General features: G+C 61.1%; 1 protein-coding gene across 1 annotated transcript in view; it reads left to right on the top strand.

Annotated features, from left to right (window-relative positions):
• SND1 (staphylococcal nuclease and tudor domain containing 1) overlaps positions 1–19,811 on the top strand; it is a 453,393-nt gene that overhangs the window by 424,161 nt on the left and 9,421 nt on the right. Inside the window, exon 17 of the mRNA XM_008174151.4 lies at positions 11,940–12,128. Within this exon, the coding sequence (XP_008172373.1) occupies positions 11,940–12,128 (189 nt within the window). The remainder of the gene's footprint in view (positions 1–11,939; positions 12,129–19,811) is intronic.

The following is a 19,811-nucleotide window of genomic DNA, read 5'->3' as shown; positions in this document are numbered from 1 at the left end:
GGCAGCAAGTGTGCAGCCCTGCCCTGGAGCCCCCGGCACTGCCTGGCGAAAGGGCAGCCCTCGGCAGGTTGTGGCTCTCGCCGGGGCTGGGCCGGGCCGGGAACGCAGGCTGAGATGGCTGCCGAGGAGCAGGGCTGCGGCTGCGTTACCTGCGAAAGCCGACAGTGGGGAAGAGAGAGAAGCGATGGGCCCTACCCCGCGCTCGGCCTGGGAATGACTCTGACTCAGATGGAAGCCCCGCCGCGAACACCTGTTCCCCAAGGCAGTGAGGGGACTGGCCCGCCAGCCAGAGCTGTCTGCGGCCCCGCAGGGGAGAGCTGTCAGGATCTGGGCACCGGAGATAAGAACGGGCCTGGATCACTTCCAGAAGCCAGAGGCGAGGCTGCATTGGTAGGCCTCCCCTCCGAAGGACTCCAAGCCCAGCTCTGAGCAGTGGCAGCAGCCGCGGCCCGGCCTGCCAAGTCTCCCGTTATCTCACGCCTGCCCATTGATCACCACGCAACAGAGACGGCCCCGCATCTTCCTGAGCAGCGATCGACGCGGCCTAGGGGAGCGGGCGACTCTGCTGCCAGGCCCAGCAATTGGGACGATGTGCTGGGCCATCAAAGCAGCCGTTTGCCTGGCCTGGCTGGGGGAGGTGTGCCGCTCTGTCGGCTGCCACCACGTCCGGCGTCTTCCCGCCTCGGGCTGCCCCATGGACTCCCGCTCCCGTGGCAGGAACTGGAAGGACCCAGTGCTGGTCTTGTCTTGGGGCATGTCTCAGCGTCAGGTGCTGGATCCTTAGCCCGTCCTGCAGCACAGGAGGAGGCTGGGTCTGGTGGTGACAGGGCACCGCCACTTGGATGCCACTGCCCCCTCTGTGCCTCAGTTTCCCCTTAGATTTGCCCAGCCTCTAGGAGGGGAGCTTGGGAAGAGCTCTGAGAAGGCACTAGAGACGTGAGACTGGGTGCTCCAGCGGCTACGCTCGGCCCCTCTGCGGTCAAATACCCTTTGCATGCACATGGACCCTGCTTCCGCGGGGGGGACACGAGGAAGGGTCCTAAACGCCCGGGATCCCAGCGCTGGGAGCCAGCCCCCTCCCTGGCCTGTGGGTGCAGGCAAATGCGTCTCTTCCCCCCCTTCCATCTCCCGCCGGCGCACACCTGTGTTCCTATTACAGGGAGCTGCCGCTCAGGAATTGGGAGGCATTGGCAGCAGGTTCAGTCGCTGTACAGGGACGTGCGCGCTCCCTCCGGCAGGCCAGGGAAGGGGGGCTCAGCTGGTTTCTCATGAGCGTGGCTGTGAGTCCGTGTCTCCCTGCTTCAGAACAGCCTCCTGCCTTTCCCGATGCACCTTCAGCCCCCCCGGATTAAAAACCGCTGCTTGGAGTTAAACTCCCCAGGGCTCGCTTAGCCCCCGCTGCAAAGCAGCCACCTCTGGGGCGGGACGCCACGTCTGGTGATACGGCGCAGTGAGGAGTCCCACGGGCAGCTGGCATTAGCCCGGGTGCCGCGGGGCAGATGCTCGTGGCATGAGCTGGACACTGCTGTTAGCCCCGACTCGGGCTCCCCTCCACGTTCCAATGCCCTGGACTCCACTTAGCTTCGGAGCAGGGCCTGTCACGGTGCCGTGTTGCCTGTGTGCCAGTGAAGGTGAGATGACTGGCTCCTCGCCCGCGGAGGGCCCGGCATTAATCAGGGCCGCGTACACGTCTAACACAAACCTGCCTTTTCCAGCGCCCGGCGATCCATTATTCATGGTATTGTATTAGTGCTAATGTCCGCGAGCGTCAGACCCAGGCGGCTGGCTGAACGCGGGGCTCTCCCCGCAGCGCCACGCCGCAGCTCTCATGCAGTATTCATGGGAGCAAAACACACCATTACAGCAGCCGTGCTCTCCGGAGAGCCGAGCCACCCGCCAAGGCTAGCAACTCCTGGGCCCCCGGCCTGGCCTCTCCCTCTCCCCAGCCCAGGGCGTGGGACCACCCTGCCCGCACTCTGTTCCTTCCGGCCACCGCGGGGCTCGGAGCCTGATAGGAATGGCTGAACCATGCGGGAGCATGCTGGCCCGCCCGTAGGGGCCTTGATGCGAGCCCCCGTCGGCTAGGCACTGGCAGCCGGGTCGCCCCCTCAGCCTCCTTCAGCCTCTGCTCACTCCCTACTCTGTCACCTCCTGACAGGGCAGCCCGGGCACCAGGTCAGAAATGCCCCGACCCCTGCGTCCACCTCCTTGCCTCCGCCTGGTCATGCCAGTCTCCTCACCTCCCACTCCCCCCTACACCCAGTCGCCCTGAGCCCTGATGCTCGGCGCAGCACCCTCCCTGGGAGCCACTGGCTCGCTCGGAGCCTCCGCTGCCCGTGGAGGCCTCCCTGTGGGAGTGGCCGGCTCTGGGGTACTGGCTGGCAGAGGCGGTGCCTTGGCTGGCACAGCAGTGGGTGCTGTGTGCCCGGCCGAGGCAGCCAGAGCTGGGCTGCATTCAGAAGACCTCGCAACTGCACCCGGCGCCGCCAGTTCCTGCTCTGTCCCCTACTCCGGAAAACAAGACCAGGAGGCACCTCCGTCGGCACGGCATGCAGATGCCAGCTCCTGCGCATGCCCGGACCACAGCTCTGCTTTGCCCTCCAAGAGGATTGGCTTTCCCTGCTGCACCCCAGACGGCTCTCCCCCCGCTGCATCTGCACAGCCCCTCCTGCCAATGGGAGCAGATGGGCGCAGGCTCGAGTAGTGGGAATGGGCTCTTGGCCTCTGGAATTCTGCTGTAATGATCCCGGGTGCAGATCGCCGTGGGACGACGGAGTGTAATGGATGCCTTTAGAACGGGGCAGCCCCTGGCTCTCTGCCCCACGCCAGCCCGGGAGGGCGGGTCGCTCTTGGACTGCGGTTTGCCAGGGCTTCAGAGACAGCAGCATGAGCTCTGCCAGGCACGCAGGGGTCTCGTCCTGGGAGACCAGGTGCCAGCTCATGCCAAGGTCCCATCTCTCAGCTGGCCACTGACAGGCCCCGAGCTGCGTGTGAGGGTTGGTAACGCAGGGACTGGAGATCTGAGAACGCAGTCACTGCTTAGAATTTATGGCATGCTTGAGTAGCTGCCAGCGTGAATCTCCCAGATAACATCTGTGTCCCATCTTGTACGGGCACATCGAAGTGTTTTGTGTTGTGAGTCTCTGTAAATCACCCGCCAGGAGAGAGCCATTAGCTAGTGGGAAGTGCTGCTTTCCAGCATGAGGTGGGACGGCTGCCTGGCAGGGACGGCCCATGGACACCAGGCGCACTAGTGTGGGACATTAATGAGGACAAAAGACTTTGTTGTTCACCCTGTGCCCAGTGGAGATGAGTCATGCAGGTGAAGTCCTCCTGTCAGCTGAGTTTGCAGCTCAGAGCAGAAGCAGGGAAGGGAATAATAACGCCAACCCAGGAGGAACTGGGTCTCATTGCTGCTTGGAGTCTGAGGGGCAAGGTTTTCCTGGCATAAGCAAGGGATCCCCAGTGCTTGGCCTGGGTTAGCCCTAAAGGACACAGAGAGCTTGCTTAAGTTGTCTTTCGAAACTTAAGGCTGTAACTCACTGGTGTGTGTCACTTGCTTTAACCTTGTAAATAGCTCTCTGCTTTCCTTTTCCTAGTTAGTGCATCGGTAGATAGGTGATCACAGGACTGGCTATACGCGTTGTCTCTGGGGTGAGCACTAAAGTGCAGTTGACCTGGGGTAAGTGACTGGTCCCTTGGGACTGGCAGTACCCTGACTGTTGCTGTGAGGGTGGCAGGCTCACGTGGGTGGCAAGCCAGAGCGGCATGCCTAAGGGGACTGTCTGTGGCCTGAGGAGTTCACACCGGGTGACTAGTTGGTGAAATGTAAGTCTAGAACTCACAGCCAGTCGGGTGTGTGCCCTGTTTGCCGACAGCCTGCCCCGAGACTGGTGTACCTGCGCTTTGAGCCACTGCCAGACAGCTTGCCAACACCCTCTGCCCTGGCGCCAGCAGGTGGCACACGCAGGGTCATGGAAGAGCAGTTTGCTGCCTTAAAATTATTTCCTCCTCCCTCAAGTGTCCCCGGTGCACATCAGCTGGAGAGCTCTGTCTGCAGAGGCAGGGGCACCGTCTGCAAACCCCCTCGGGGATTTGAAAGTGCCTGTGAGTTCATGGTGCTCCTTGCTGCTGTGTGAGATCACGGTGCCTTTGCTGGGCAACGCCAGCCCAACCCAGCCGTGCCCGCGTTCCCCTCCAGCCCAGGCCTTGGAGATGCGGGGATCAGCTGGTGTAGGAGCGTCCAGTACCATTGTAAATGCCCCAAGCAGTGGGGCTCCTGCCCTGTCCCCGGGGAGAAGATTTCCCAGCCTGGTGCACCCCATGGCTCAGAAGCTCCTTGGAGAGTCGGTGTAAATTTTCCTGATGGGACCTGGCGTGTGGCACCCCAGTGGCCCGAGCAATCGAATACTCTCCTCCTGCGGCTCCCTCCTCTCCCGGCTTTGCACATGGTGTCTCTTGCTCCTCCTGTAGCCAAGCGCCATCTGTTGCTCGTTCCACACACGCTGCTCTCCCCAGGCCGTTCTTGTCCCATCTCTGCATCCCACCAACTTGCCAGTATCCCTCTGGGTACAGCCTGCCTGGCCGGCCGTGCTGCTGGGGTCTGTCTGGGGCTGCCAAGCAGACACATCAGCTGGCAGACCAAGGCAGGGATTGGCCCCTCAAGACTCTCGCCAGGTTCTGCCATGTGGCTGGTGCAGCTGACCGGTCGCCGGGTCTCCAGCCTGGGATGATGGGCTGGCCCGTGTTAATTGGCCTCTCGTTAAGGGACGGGGGCCGAGGCTGCCAGGCTCCCTGGGCTCCTTGCTCGGCCTGGCAGAGACGCAGGGAGGCCTCCAGAGGGCCGGGGTTACAGGAGACAGCACCCCCCCACTCCTTGTCAACATCAGCTGCCTGGTCCGGACAGACACTCTGACAGGCTGGTCGAGGGCAGGATGCCCGTTCCCTGGTTCTCGCTCTTTGTTCCCGTGCCCGGATGTCTGATGGATCCGAGGTCGGTGCGAGGCTCAGGTGTCGCCCAGCGTCTGCCGTCCTGTCCACATTCGACGCACTGGGCGCTGGGAAATGGAGACAAACCAGTTCTGCAGCCTGGACCGAGAACGGAGTTTGGCCGTTGGAAACGCTGCAGGGCCTCGTGCTGCGACTGGAGGCGCATCCTCTCACCACGGCGCGGGCCTGCCTTGGCCTCCTGGCTCACGTGGCCGCGTAGCCCCAGGGGTTCAGCTCACCGGGCTGGACGTCCACGAGCTGCGGCATGGTCAGTGTTGGTACGAGCCCAACTCGTCCCCATTTCGAGTGCCAGGGCGGTTTTCTCCTCTCTGGATTGGTGGATGGAAAGTCCGGGGGTCTCCGTTATCCCCCCGCTAGTCACAGACGCAGCAGCAGCCCTGGGTTGGGGGGCTCCTGTGGGGGCTCCGGTCACCTCAGGATGTAACGGCTCGTGGGTCAATGTCAGGGAGTTAAGAGCTGTGGGACTCCCCTTCGGCCTCCCTCCACCCGGCGCAGGAAAGAGTCTGTCCATTCGAACATAGACAGCAGGAGGCAATTCGCTCTGGGACTTGTCCATAACCAGCTCGGTTCGTCTCGGGGCCGTGTACCTTCCAGAACGCATCCACAGAGCGACTGAGCAGGACCTTTCCGATCACCCGGCCGTCACCAGATCCACCCTCCGGCGCTGGGGGACTCCCCAAGTGGACCTGTTGGCAGCCATGTCCAACCAAAACCGCCCTGGATTCTGTTCCCAGGATGGTCTCAGCCCAGGCTCCCTGACGCATGCGTCTCTGCTACCCTGGAGAGACTGTCTCCTGTGCATCTGCGTAGGAGAAAACTCTCAACTAGGGGCACTAAGTTGGGTAAATGGAAGCGCTGCTCCATTGGGTCCCCAGAGCACGCACCCCTGAACCTCTCACTGGACTCTTCTGTACCTAAAGTGTTAGCACTCGGCCATTTGCTCTGTAAGAGGTCACCTGGCAGGTGTCTCAGCCTCCTGCCCCTTTTCTCCAGCCCCATCGTCACCAGATTCCTGAAGGGTTTGGTCAGACCGTACCCGCGTGTGCCAGATCCCATCCCTCGGGATCCGAACGTGGGGCTAGCCAAGTGATTAGGATTTGCCCAAGGAACTCCCACACACACTGGCTCTCTGTGAAGGTAGCATTTCTGGTGGCCCTCCCCGCAGCCAGAGGGGGGGAGTGGCAGAGCCTCCCGAGACCGTTTTCCACGAGGATGACGTTTCTCACTGCCCTCTCCCGAAGGCGGCCCATGTCTCTTTGCCGACGTTCTTCCCAGCCCCCTGCACGGGGAGATGAGGAGAGACTTGGTTCATTGGGTGCAAGAATGGCGTTCGCTTCCTCCCTGGAACTTCCCAAGCCCTTAGATCCCCACAGACTTCATGGTGGTTGCAGACAGGGCTAAGGGCTGATCCAGTTTCCACTTCCACTGATCCAGTTTCTCCTCTTCTGTCTCTTCGGGCAGCGGTTTGTGCTGCCGGGTGGCTAATGCAGCCCTGCCAGCTAGGGCATCGGCCCGTTCCACTAGCGCCCAGGCAGCGTCAGTGGCTTTTCAGTGCACGTGCTCAAAGGGATGGATCACCAGCCATAGGCGCAAAGGCTGAAGGAACGGGGTGTGTTTAGTTCAGAAAAGAGGAGATGAAGGAGGGAGGTGACCGCAGTCTTCAGATACGTCTGCGCGGTCTGCAGCGTGCCACGGGCATGGCCCAGCTCCCTTGCATCCTGTTCGTGACGCCATGTGGATTGCCACGGGCACGCAGGGGCGAAAGAAAATGCAGGCCTGTTATTTACCAGGCTGCACGTGGCAATAGACTATATTGGTAAGGGATGCAAGGAGAGTATGGGTCACGATGCAAACTGCGCGCACACACACACACACACACACACACACACACCCCTAAAATTAATCAATTTAAAGTTTTATTGGGGATAATTACAAGGGGTAAGGGAGCAGCGTTTGATTAGCTAATAGAGTTAATGAAACTTAAAACACACAATGACTAAAATATCTACTAACAATATTTATAAACAAAGATGCAGCATTTAGTAATAACTGATACTTACAAATACAAACCAACGCATAACGACCGGCAAATGTAGACACTCTGTTTGAAACACGTGAGCTGAGAGAGAGGCTTCGGGGTGATCAGGCTCGGTTACGGGTGTACACAGGATACACAGGATTCATTTTTCTTTCTCCTCTCCCTGCCTGCACATGGCAGGCAGGCCCATAAAGTACCAACTATGACATCATAGAAGTGTCATAGGGGACGGGGCCCAAAACCTGTTTGTGTTCGTTTCTGATTGGCACAAGCAAAGTTTACACCAAGTAGGGGAGCAGGTGCCTCAAAGTCTGGCTTCGCCCCCAAAAGGTGAGGAAATGCATATTGTTTTAGAATGCGTGCAACACTGAATGACAGAAGAAGAGGCCAGGGCAATACCGGTATGGGCAAGTTTTACAGGCTGCAGACAGGAACTCATCTCAACACAGTGCAAGTGCTCAAAGGGATGGATCACCAGCCATAGGCGCAAAGGCTGAAGGAACGGGGTGTATTTAGTTCGGAAAGAGATGAAGGAGGGAGGTGACCGCAGTCTTCAGATACGTGAAAAACTGTCATAAAAAGATGGAGAAAAGTTGTTCTCTCTTGCCACAGAGGGCAGGACAAGGGGCGATGGGCTCAAACTACAGCAGAACAGATTGAGATTAAATCTCAGGAAAAACTTTCTAACTGTCAGAGCAGCAGGACAATGGAACAGACGCCTCGGGAGGTCGGGGAAGCTCCTTCCAAAGCAGGCTGGAGCCATCTGTCCTGGGTGATTTAGACACAACAGATCCTGCATAATTCAAAATGATCTGGACAAATTGAAGAAATGGGCTGAGTTAAACAGGATGAAGTTTAACAAAGACTAATGCAAAGTGCTCCACTTAGGAAGGAAAATCAGTTTCACACATACAGAATGGGAAGAGACTGTCTAGGAAGGAGTACAGCAGAAAGGGATCTAGGGGTTATAGTGGACCACAAGCTAAATATGAGTCAACAGTGTGATGCTGTTGCAAAAAAAGCAAACGTGATTCTGGGATGTATTAACAGGTGTGTTGTGAGCAAGACACGAGAAGTCATTCTTCCGCTCTACTCTGCTCTGGTTAGGCCTCAACTGGAGTATTGTGTCCAGTTCTGGGCACCGCATTTCAAGAAAGATGTGGAGAAATTGGAAAGGGTCCAGAGAAGAGCAACAAGAATGATTAAAGGTCTTGAGACCATGACCTATGAAGGAAGGCTGAAAGAATTGGGTTTGTTTAGTTTGGAAAAGAGAAGACTGAGAGGGGACATGATAGCAGTTTTCAGGTATCTAAAAGGGTGTCATAAGGAGGAAGGAGAAAACTTGTTCACCTTAGCCTCTAAGGATAGAACAAGAAGCAATGGGCTTAAACTGCAGCAAGGGAGGTCTAGGTTGGACATTAGGAAAAAGTTGCTAACTGTCAGGGTGGTTAAACACTGGAATAAATTGCCTAGGGAGGTTGTGGAATCTCCATCTCCGGAGATATTTAAGAGTAGGTTAGATAAATGTCTATCAGGGATGGTCTAGACAGTATTTGGTCCTGCCATGCAGTCAGGGGACTGGACTCGATGACCTCTCGAGGTCCCTTCCAGTCCTTGAATCTATGAATCTATGAAAAAGATCCTGGAGGTCTCTATTAACCGCGTGGTTCTAGAAGTGACGATCTTAGACATTTGCAAAGCAGCAACTCGGTCATCAGTCCACACCTCTGCTTCTCCTGATGCCATTCCCTGCCAGTCCATGGACAGGCCGGTGTCCAACGGGTTGTCAGACTCCAAGCCCTCCTCCGGGTTTGTCTGCTTGGGACTCGCCCGCAGTGGAATGGACAGGTGCAAGCACATGAAGGAGAAATGGTTCCCTACCTTTCTGTAAGGGTCCCTTCCACGCCCCGCTGCCTTCCCCTCTCTGTTGGAGTCTGTGTGGGGTGAAAGAGCTGAGGGGGTTGGAGGCGTCTCTGCTACCCATGTGCAGTGGCGTCAGACGGCAGAGGCCACCCCGCTGGGTACCACAGAGGGGAAGAAAGATCTCCAGCAGTGGAATGGGCACATGCAAGGCATCTCAAGGAACAAGTTACAGAAGAGGAACCACTTTTTCCTTCACCTTAGGGGCTTTAGTCTCTTCTCCCAGCGTGCTTTGGGCTGCAAAACTGAGCTGACGGGAGCAGGCAGAATAACAAGTCTGTTGTCCTCTCGTTGACTGTCCCGCAATGGTCTGTCTGGGCTGGATGGAGCTCAGCCCTTCCCACGAGTTAGTGTCTCTCCTGGCTGGTGGTTTACAGTCACAGAGACTCACAATACAACCGCGCAAACGTTACCACAATACGGGACACAGATGCTCTAAGTGGGGCTCATGCCAGCAGCGACTCTCAAGCATCCAATAAAGCCTGAACACCGGTAACGCCAACACCTGTTCTAACGATCCGACCACACAGCTGAGCCGGCCGGGTTCCAGCTACAGAGCTGGCGGGGTTCAGCTGAGGCCCGGGGACCCTGGCCCCCAGCGTCACGCCATGAAACTGGGGTGTGGTGGCCGGCTGTAGGATTTGTGTAGGGTGGATCTTAATGCGCATGAAAAAGGCCTTGGTCCAGCCTGGAGAGGTGAATGCAGGGGGCAGGATCTGAGCTCAGCCTGTGATCGCCTGGACCAAGTGCTGCAGGGCAGCCCTAGGGGTGTAGGGAGGACACTGTGGGGAGACCCAAGGATGGCACGATAGCCAGAGAGGATCAGCACCAGGCAGGGGTCTGAGTGCCTCCCTGCTCCACGCTCACCATCTGTCTGCTTTGGGGCCCCGGCTCCACTAATGCTGGGTGCAAAACCGCCCCTCAGCGCAGCTGTGTGCCGGGGCTGCTGACGGCACGTGCCTTGGCCCTGCGGCAGGACTGGTGCATACGTTGCCATCCAGCGCCCTGTGCCATGGCAGAGAAGCAGCCTTAGTGGTGGTTGGTGCAGTAGCCTGGGGCGAGTTGTCTCCTGACCCTGGCTGGGGATCAGCTGGGAGCCCTGAAGCATGGGCATTGGAAGCCCCTGGGAGTTGTGATGGAGAGTTGATCTTGGAGGATTCCCTTGTGCCCTGGCCGAGTGTTAGCAGTGCCCCCTATTTTGCCAGCCCAAGGAGAGCTCCTGACATGGCCCTGGTGCCTGCTTAGCATGGTGGCCTGGCTCCCCTGCCCACGTGTCTCTGGGTGGGCTTTGCTCGAGGACACAGCGAGGTGCGGGGCACTTCGTCGGTTGAACTTTGGTTGCCATGGCAGCCAGTGCGGCTGTCTGAATAGAACACCTAATTTTTATCAGTTGTGCTGCTTTGAGTGTCATTTTTCCCATCTGCGGTTCCCTTTTGAGATCCCTGTGGCATGATAATTGCGGGAGGGAGGGACCCTGCATATTTAATAGCCGCTCTTGCAGCCAGAGCTCCCAGGCGCCTCTCCGCGGCTCCAGAGCGCTCGGGCGGCCGGGACGCAGGGGGGCTGCGGCTGGCACAGGCAGTGGCCCGCTGGAGGTCCCGTGTGGAGCAGGGAGCCGGTGCTGCAGCAGAAAGGGGTGGGGGCTGTCGTCTGTGCACCAGGCCAGATGAGCTCTCCGCAGCATGAGGGGCAGCCACGTGGCATGGCCTGCGGCACTCTGCCTTCACCTGACCAAGGGGGGTGTGGCTGCAGGGACCCAGGGGTGCTGAGAGCCATTGAACCAAACTGTAATGCCTGGATAGAATGGCAAGCACTTCAAACCGGGGGTGTGGCAGCCCCCCTGGTCCCAGCACCGATGCTGAGCCCACTGGGTGGTGATTGGCTCCGTCGTGTTCCCAAACGCCTTCTCAGTGCCAGCTTGTTCTGTGTGCAAGAGGGCGTTAGCCCCTTGGCAGACTACCACAATCCTCCGGCTCTCGCCTGGGCCGGCCTGGGACTCCCCAGCAATAGCAGGGTTAGGACCCAGCCCCCTCTGCTCTCAAAGCAACAGCTCTGACCAGGTGAGCTAGAGGAGACTCCCCAGCAGCTGTTAGCATATAGGGCCTATGACCCGCAGGCACGTTGTTCTGAACGTGCCCAATAGAGGGCAGTGGTGCTGGCCATGTCATGACTGAGCGCAGGAGGGGACGTTCCTCTGGGCAGCTGTCCAGCTCAGATTTACTCAGCGACCCAGGGGAAAGGGGTGATCTGTCAAATCGCTCGCCCCCAACGCAATCACCACCTGCTCTGGGGATGGGAGAGCGTGAGCAGCCTGCCTTCTGCCTGTCCCCATGTTCTGCTAGGCACCCCCCTCTGCCCTCGCGCTCCGCCAGTCACCCCCTCCCCGGCCCCTGCCTTCTGCCTGTCCCCATGTTCTGCTAGGCACCCCCCTCTGCCCTCGCGCTCCGCCAGTCACCCCCTCCCCGGCCCCGCTCCACTTGTCCCCCCAGCCCCAGCGCTCCACCAGTCCCCTGTTGCCCCCCTCACCCCCATGCTCCGCCAGTCGCTCTCCATCCCCGGCCCCTGCCTTCTGCCTGTCCCCACGTTCTGCTAGGCACCCCCCTCTGCCCTCGCGCTCCGCCAGTCACCCCCTCCCCGGCTCCTGCCTTCTGCCTGTCCCCACGTTCTGCTAGGCACCCCCCTCTGCCCTCGCGCTCCGCCAGTCACCCCCTCCCCGGCTCCTGCTTTCTGCCTGTCCCCACGTTCTGCTAGGCACCTCCCTCGGCCCCCGCGCTCCACCAGTCACCCCCCCAGCTCCTGCCTTCTGCCTGGCCCTGTGTTACGCTAGGCACCCCCTTGGCCCCCGTGCTCTGCCAGTCGCTCCCCTGCCTCCCCATGCTCCCCCTGCCCCTCGGCTCCATGCCCACCCCCACCAGCCCCCCTGTGCTCCTCCCGGCCGCACACTGACCGGCCTGCCCGTCTGTGCCCGCAGGTGGAGGTGGAAGTGGAGAGCATGGACAAGGCTGGGAACTTCATTGGCTGGCTGCACATCGAGGGGGTGAACCTGTCAGTGGCGCTGGTGGAGCACGCGCTCTCCAAGGTGCACTTCACGGCCGAGCGCAGCTCCTACTACAAGGCCCTGCTGTCCGCGGAGGAGGCCGCCAAGCAGAAGAAGGAGAAGGTAAGAGATGGGTCCGTTCCACAGGAGAGGGAGCTGCCAGGAGGGGCCTGGTCCCTTCCCTGTCTGGGGCTCTCCCGCTGCATCCCCCAGCACCAGGGCGAAGGGGGCCTCCGCCGGCCCAGCCTCCCGGCTGTCCTCCCAGCTCCTGACCCCACATGCCTCCCTCCGACTCCTGGAGACCAGGCGGCTGGCAGTGCCCGCCTGCGGGTTGCTGAGCAGGGGAGGGCGCTGGGAATGTGCTAGCATGGGTCGCTACCCGCTCGCCTGGCCTGGCCTGGCCTGGGAAACCTGCTTTCCTCCCAGCGAGGTGCCTCCTTAGAGGGACAGGCGCTGGAGTGAGCGCAGGCAGATGGCTCTGGGGGGAACGGGGCCTAGTGGTTATAGTGGGGCACTCGGGGCCCCTGGGTTCTGTTCCAGGGGGGCCTGGCCACGTCACCACCTCTCCCCACGCCTGACTCCCCACAGGCTGGGGTGACCAACAGGAGCATCCCTTCCTCCGCTGCTCCTGGTGGCTGAGCTCAATGCAGTCAGCAGGGTGCTTTGCACCCCCCCACCCCCTCCCGAGGACCCTGTGCACCCTCCGCCATGCCAGGGGCTCCGTGTGCCTCCCGTTCCGCCCCTCCGCCATGCCAGGGGCTCCGTGTGCCTCCCGTTCTGCCCCTCCGCCATGCCAGGGGCTCCGTGTGCCTCCCGTTCCGCCCCTCTGCCATGCCAGGGGCTCCGTGTGCCCCCGTTCCGCCCCTCCGCCATGCCAGGGGCTCCTTGTGCCTCTCATTCCGCCCCTCCCCCATGCCAGGGGCTCCGTGTGCCCCCGTTCCGCCCCTCCCCCATGCCAGGGGCTCCTTGTGCCTCCCATTCTGCCCCTCCCCCATGCCAGGGGCTCCTTGTGCCTCCCATTCTGCCCCTCCCCCATGCCAGGGGCTCCGTGTGCCCCCGTTCCGCCCCTCCCCCTGTGACAATGCGGTTCTGGCGGAACCCAACTGAGAGTGCCAACTCAGGACAAATTGCTCAAACAGGGCAGTTACAGCCCAAGGCTGGGGTTTTTCCACCTCTAAGGCAAATCAAACCAGTCAGACTAGGAGGACTTCGGTCTCACCCCACTGGCTAACCGCAAGTCTCACAAGCAATCTCCTTAGACACTCCAGTTTCCCAGTATTACCACCAGTGCCACTCGTTATGGGGACGAATGGTTATGAAAACCAATACCCCAGTAAAAGAAAAAGGTTCTCCTGATCCCAAAGGACCAAGCCCCAGACCCAGGTCAATATACAAATCAGATCTTACCCACAAATCATGCTGTTGCCAATCCTTTAGAATCTAAAATCTAAAGGTTTATTCATAAAAGGAAAAAGATAGAGATGAGAGTTAGAATTGGTTAAATGGAATCAATTACATACAGTAATGGCAAAGTTCTTGGTTCAGGCTTGCAGCAGCGATGGAATAAACTGCAGGTTCAAATCAAGTCTCTGGAATACATCCCCCGCTGGGATGGGTCCTCAGTCCTTTGTTCAAAGCTTCAGCTTGTAGCAAAGTCCCTCCAGAGGTATGAAGCAGGATTGAAGACAAGATGGAGATGAGGCGTCAGCTTTATATAGTCTTTTCCAGGTGTAAGAACCTCTTTGTTCTTACTGTGGAAAATTACAGCAAAATGGAGTCTGGAGTCACATGGGCCAGTCCCTGCATACTTTGCTGAGTCTCAAGGCATATTTGCCTTCTCTCAATGGTCCATTGTGTAGCTGATGGTCCTTAATGGGCCATCAAGCAGGCTAGGCAGAGCTAACACCAGTTTGTCTGGGATGTCACCCAGAAGCATAGCATAAGTTTGCCATACAGACAGTATAGAGCCAATATTCATAACTTCGACTACAAAACTGATACACACATATAGACCGCATAATCATAACCAGTAAACCATAACCTTGTCCTAGACACCTTATTTGACCCCCTTTATACAAGATTTGCGTGCCACTACAGGACCTCGGTTGCAACAATGATTTATATGGTCCCAGATTATATCAATAACGTCACACCCCCATGCCAGGGGCTCCGTGTGCCCCCGTTCCTCCTCTCCCCCCCCAGCCAGTGGCTTTGTCTGCCCCCCAATGTCCCCCTTCCCCCGCAGGTGTCTGCATGTTTAAGCTGTGTTGAGGGGTGGCGAGAGATGAGATGGGGGGGTGCGGGAAGGGGTGAGGTTCTGCTGGGATCCGTAGAGACTTTGTGGTGCCGGAGGCTGGGCTCTGCTGACCAGACACCAGGGGTTCCGTGGGGCCCTCGCTCCCCCCAAACTAGTCGGGTCCTGCCATTGACGCCCAGACACCCCCCGGTCGTTTGGAATTGATCGGCCGGGGCGTTGGGACAGTCCTGCGTGGCCCCCAGTTGGCAATCTTGCGCCGCCTCTGCTCCAGTGCCAGCTCCCAGCCCCTTCCTGGGCACCGCCTCTGCCCCGGAGCCGGCTCCCAGTCCCTTCCCGGGCACCGCCTCTGCCCCGGAGCTGCTGCCAGCCCCTTCCCAGGCGCCGCCTCCGCCCTGGCACTGCTCCCAGTCCCTTCCCGGGCACCGCCTCTGCCCCAGAGCTGCTCCTGGGCACCGCCTCTGCCCCGGAGCCGCTCCAGCCCCTTCCCAGGCGCCGCCTCCACCCTGGCACTGCTCCCAGCCCTTCCCGGGTGCCGCCTCTGCCCCGGAGCTGCTGCCAGCCCCTCCCCAGGCGCTGTCTCCACCCTGGAGCTGCTTCCAGGCACCACCTCCGCCCCGGAGCCACTCCCAGTGCCGTTCCCTCGGGGGCACCCATCTTGCAGCCAGAAGCCCCAGATGAATCTTGGCCTGGGTGATCCAGCGACCTGGCGGGTCTGTCCTAGCGCCGGGCTCCTTCGCCCCGCCAGGCCAGTGGGGGGATACGTCTGTGCTGCAGTCCGGGATCCCAGCGGGTGCTCTCTGCTGCTCTGCCCCCTGTCCTGGCAGAGCCGTCCCGGCGGAGGGGGATTGCTGCCCCCTGAGCCCCATGCAGCCCCACATGGGCTGTTGGGTAGCTCTGAAAAATGCGTCTGTGGGGCAGCAACTGCTTGGGAGCCTCCCGAGTTTGGATACACGGGGGTTGGGTCCTATAAGCACCATGGGGCAGGTGGAAGCACATCTGGGTTTGGCCCTTGGCCAGCCCATCCGCTTGCAGAGGGGGGGCCGAGCCCCCGGTGTCCTGGCAGGAGGGAGGCAGGGCTATGGGGCTCTGAGCATGCCCAGCTTGTGCAGGGAAATGCCCTTCCCAGGCGAGGTCCAGGTGCTGCAGCGCAGGCCGGGGGAGGCTCACCCTACCCGAGTTACTGCACGGTTCCTGGCCGCACTCCGGCGCATCGCCGCAGTTTGGTACAGCTCGTGCCCGAAGCCCTTCTCCCCCCGAGCGCCGGGGGGCCTGCCAGGGCAGAGGAGATTTCCAGCGCCAGCGTGACCTGACAATTAAAGCAGGGTTTACTCGGCAGTTAATTGTTTTATTGCCCTCTTCTCTGGCTGCTGCCTGCCTGACAGGCCCCATCACTCTGAATTTGTGTCAGAGGCAACGAGTGGGGAAAATCAACCCAGTAAAACACATTAACATGCCGGGGCTGTCAGGAGTCCCTTCGCTCCCCTCCGGGAGCCACGCAGCCTGGGCCTGCCGTACGCCTCCCGGCTCTCCGGGGACGCACTACAGACACAGGAAATGCTGCCTGGGATGGGTGAGATCAGGGATTCCCAGCCACTGCATCTTGTCATACGAGAGCAAGGGGGCCTGGAGAGGAAAGGACAGCGGCACTGAGGATAGGGAAGCCCTCTCCGCGTGGGGCCTGTGGAACTCACTGCTGCAGGATGTCAGGAGGCTGGGAGCCTAGCAGGACTCAAGGAACGTTTGGGCACTGAATAATAAGGACATCCAGAGCTAAGACAGCCCAGCTGGGCGCAGTGTCTTGCTGGGGTTGGCTGGCATTCCAGTGAACAGGGCTGCGTGGCTTGAGGTTTTAAATACCATCCGCCATCGTGGGTATTGGCAGGTGAAGGTGGGAGACAGCGGCTGGAACAAAGCCGGAGGGGAGCCCAAGAGGGCAGAGCGCCTGGCCAAGGGAGTCTGGGGTTGGTTGAGTTAATAAGCAGGGCGGGGCGTGTTAGGGGAAGGGGGGACTGGCAGCCGTGAGATGTGAATCACAGGGATCTTCCAAACAGCCCTAACACTTAAAGTAGGTCACCTGTTCGTCCCAGGTCAGGCCTGGAGTCCCCGCCTCCGCTGCTGCTTCCAGACCATTGGCCCATCTAGTCCGGCGTCAGGCCTCCGTAGGGAACTGCCTGGCCTATGCTGCAGGGCTGATGGGGGTGAATGAATTCCACGTAGTTTGGCCTAAACTCACCTTGTCACTTACCAGCTAGCGCTGGGAACCAGTGAGCGGGATTTCATGACCCCACCACGCGGGCAGCTGTCTGATCCAGAGACGGAGCGAATGTTTATAAGCCAACAGGAGCTGCGCTACCTCCGGCTGCTGCCTTTGGACGCCGTCCACTCGCTGCCGCGGCACTGCCCATGCCGCAACCAGAGCAGGCAGGCTCGGAGGCCGCCCGGTCAGACGGGCTGGATACGCACGTTCTCCCCGGCCACGCCGCACCCTAACAACGCAAAGGCCGCTCACAGCGCGGCACCTTCTCAGTCTGCCAGGTGCAGAGCAATCCACCTCGTCCCGCCAGCGCCCACGCACACACCCGCCCCAGAGGCTGCGGCAGCTGCCAGTGCACTGGCAGGACAGATCCGGGTGGGGGGTATTCTGAGAACAGGGAGAGGAACATCCCGTCTCCGCTTGGATCCCCGAGTGCCAGCCTGTGACAGCGGGATGCCAGCAGCCGACGCTGCAGCGGACGAGATTCTGGTGCTGAGGGGAAGGGGGAAGTGACATCGACGTACGTAGCTTCGACCCCTGGGAAAGGACCCCTCTGCGGAACGCCCGGCCCGCGCAGCGAGCTCCTGCGTTCGAGGGAAGCCCCTGTGGTGTGCGGAGCCAGCTAGCCGTCTTCTAGGCTTAATTGAATGTGGTCTGTTGGGAGCGCTTCGCGAGCGGCGTGCGGGGCCCCTGGGGCTCCAGCCAGCAGTCCACTTAATGCTTCCATTAATTACCTCCAGGGGCTGATTCAGTTGCTGGGGGAGATCACATGAAAGTGTGCGCGCTCCGATAAGCAGGGACCAGCGCGCGTAATCCCCCCCATGTCTGTGAGAGCTGAGCCTGCGATCAAGTGACCCCCAGCGCTGGGGCTGGCTGCTGTAAGATCGCATGGGCGACCCCGAGGGCCACCACTCCCTAGCCCAGCTGGGGGGTGGGCAGAGGCTGCTGCCTCCTGAGGACTCCCGGACCCCCCAGCCTTGTCCAGCTGCCCGGCCTGGTTCCCGGACCCCTGGAGAGGCAGGCAGACCTCACGTGAGCTGGGAGTTTGCTGTCAGAAAGTGAATCCTGCGCGGTGTCCCTGCCCTGGGCTCACCGCCTGCTGCTTCTCTTCTCCCCCGGCCGAGCTTCTCCGTGGGGCTGCGTGTGTCCTGTGCTTGATCTCTCCCTTCGCGGCCACCTCGGCCTGCTCCCTTCCCGGCTGGCTCGCACTGCCTGCACCTCGGCTCCAGACTCCCACAGCCCTGGCTGGGGCAGGCGGAGAGACGCTGACCTGTACCCGGCAGAGTGAGCCACTCCCCTGGCCGGTCTCTGCCGCCTCACCTGGGTGCTTGCTGCGGGCAGAGCCCTGGCCCCTCTGGGCTGGCAGCGCCGGGCAGCACACACCAGTGCCACCTGGCTAAACGTACCACTGGTGACTCACAGCTGCTGTGCTTTGCAAACAGTGCACGAGGCCAGAGCAGAGCCAGGGGCGATGTAGGCTGGATACCAGCAACCCCCCTGGCAGTGAGACGCTGGGAAGCCTCCTGCCCCGGGACGCTTTGTAACAGGGCAAAGGGCTGGAGCGCACGGCTCCCCGCAGGGTTCTGGCCCTCGGTAAGCACCGTGAGACCCTGTGCTGGGCTGGCATAGCCCCTGTGCCCAGCCTGGAGTCTGCATTTGGCTGCGTGCCCTGGAGAGCCGCTCTGTCCCGTCTCAGAGCCCCCCTTGCAGAGCCGTGGCTACCGCCGGCGTGGGACGGAGGGATTGGCGGTGGCCGTGGCTGGCTCTGAGAACAGGATCCCCCAACCCCAGCAGTGGCATGTGTCAGCCATGGGCATTGTCTGGGGCTGGGCCCCGTGTTGTCAGCGCCTGGGCTCTGGTCCGGGGCAGACGGTGTTTGTAGTGAGCCCCCCACCCCGGCTCCTTCGTAGCGGGGACAGGCTGGCCAGGCCCCCTGGCACCGAGCTGCCTCGCTCAGCCACGCGCAGCGGCTGTTCGGCCGCCTCTCGGGCTGCCCCTGCCGGCGCCGGCGGGTTTGTGTTCCCGTGTCAGTGCTCAGAGCAGGCACCAGGACTCCTGGGTTCTCTCCCAGGCTGGGAGGGGAGTGGATTCCAGTGAGTTGGGGGGTGGGGTCAGGACTGCTGGGTTCCCAACTCTGGGCCAGGGTGGGGGTCTGTGGGTTAGGGAGTGTGTGTGGAAATGGGGTCAGGACTCCTGGGTTCTAGCCCGGGGTGTGCCACTGACCCTGGGAGCAGCCTGGGAAGAGCTCTGGCTCCGTGCCCCGCGGGCAGCCCTGGCTCCATGCCCCGCAGGGAGGGTCTCAGGGCTGGGGCAGCACAGCGCCAGCCTTGGGAGATGGCTGATGGGCTCCTCCCCCGGCCAGAGCCCGGTGCTGGGCGGGCGAGTGGAGCTGGGGTCCCCTGCTACCCGGGCAGTCAGGCCTGAGTAGCCGCGGTGCCAGCAGGAGGTGTGGGACCCCAGGGGCTGTAGCTCCGGCAGCCCACAGCACTCAGTTGTGATGGGGGCCAGATGCCCATGCCCCCGTCTCTGTCCTGGGAGGTGCCCGCCTGTCACCTAGGTATCTAACCAGCCTGGATCTTGGAGCCCTTCACAACCCGGGGGCTGCTCGGATGACACGGGGCGGCTGGTGGCAGGACAGGAAGTAGTGCTGAGGTGCCTTGCCTGCAGCACCATGGGGGCTGGCCATGGACCCAAGCACGCGTGGCTGCCAGGCACTGGGCCTGGGACAGGTGCCAGGGCTCCCCCACAGTCCAGCTCTTGGTACAGGAGCCATGGGCACAAGGCCCGGCTGGGCGCCCTGCTGTCGGCTCCTCCCCGGGATGGTGGCTGCCTCGGTCCGTGAGCGGGGTGAGCTCAGCACGGCCACCCCGTGCTCTGGGGGTGCCGGGAGCCCTGCCAGGGGTGGGGGGCGCTGACCCAGGGAGCTGGAAGGAACCGGGTGAAGGGAAGTGCCCAGCCCAGGGCACCGCGCGCCCATGAGAACCCAGCCCAAGGAACCGTCCTGCCTGTGCCCAGCAGCGTCTCCCCGTGGTGTCCACGCACAGGGGCCCTGCGGTGGCTTCTGGGGGGAGGGCTCCTGCCGGTGCTGGGTGGAGGGGGAGAGGTCGTCGTGCCGCGGCTGACTCAGAAAGGGGCCATGGGCAGGTCACTGCAGGTCCCGTTCTCAGAGATGGCTGTGTGCCTGGGTACAGGCACCTCTCTCTGAGGGGCAGCGCTTTGGTGGCTCCAAAGAGCCCCGGTCACGGGGATGCCGCGCTCTGCAGAGCCGGTCCCGGTCTGAAGCAGGTGCCTCATC

This window comes from Chrysemys picta, chromosome 1, assembly GCF_011386835.1.
Source record: "Chrysemys picta bellii isolate R12L10 chromosome 1, ASM1138683v2, whole genome shotgun sequence".
In the NCBI taxonomy this organism is placed as follows: domain Eukaryota; kingdom Metazoa; phylum Chordata; order Testudines; family Emydidae; genus Chrysemys; species Chrysemys picta.
This window is presented reverse-complemented; position numbering and strand designations above follow the sequence as displayed.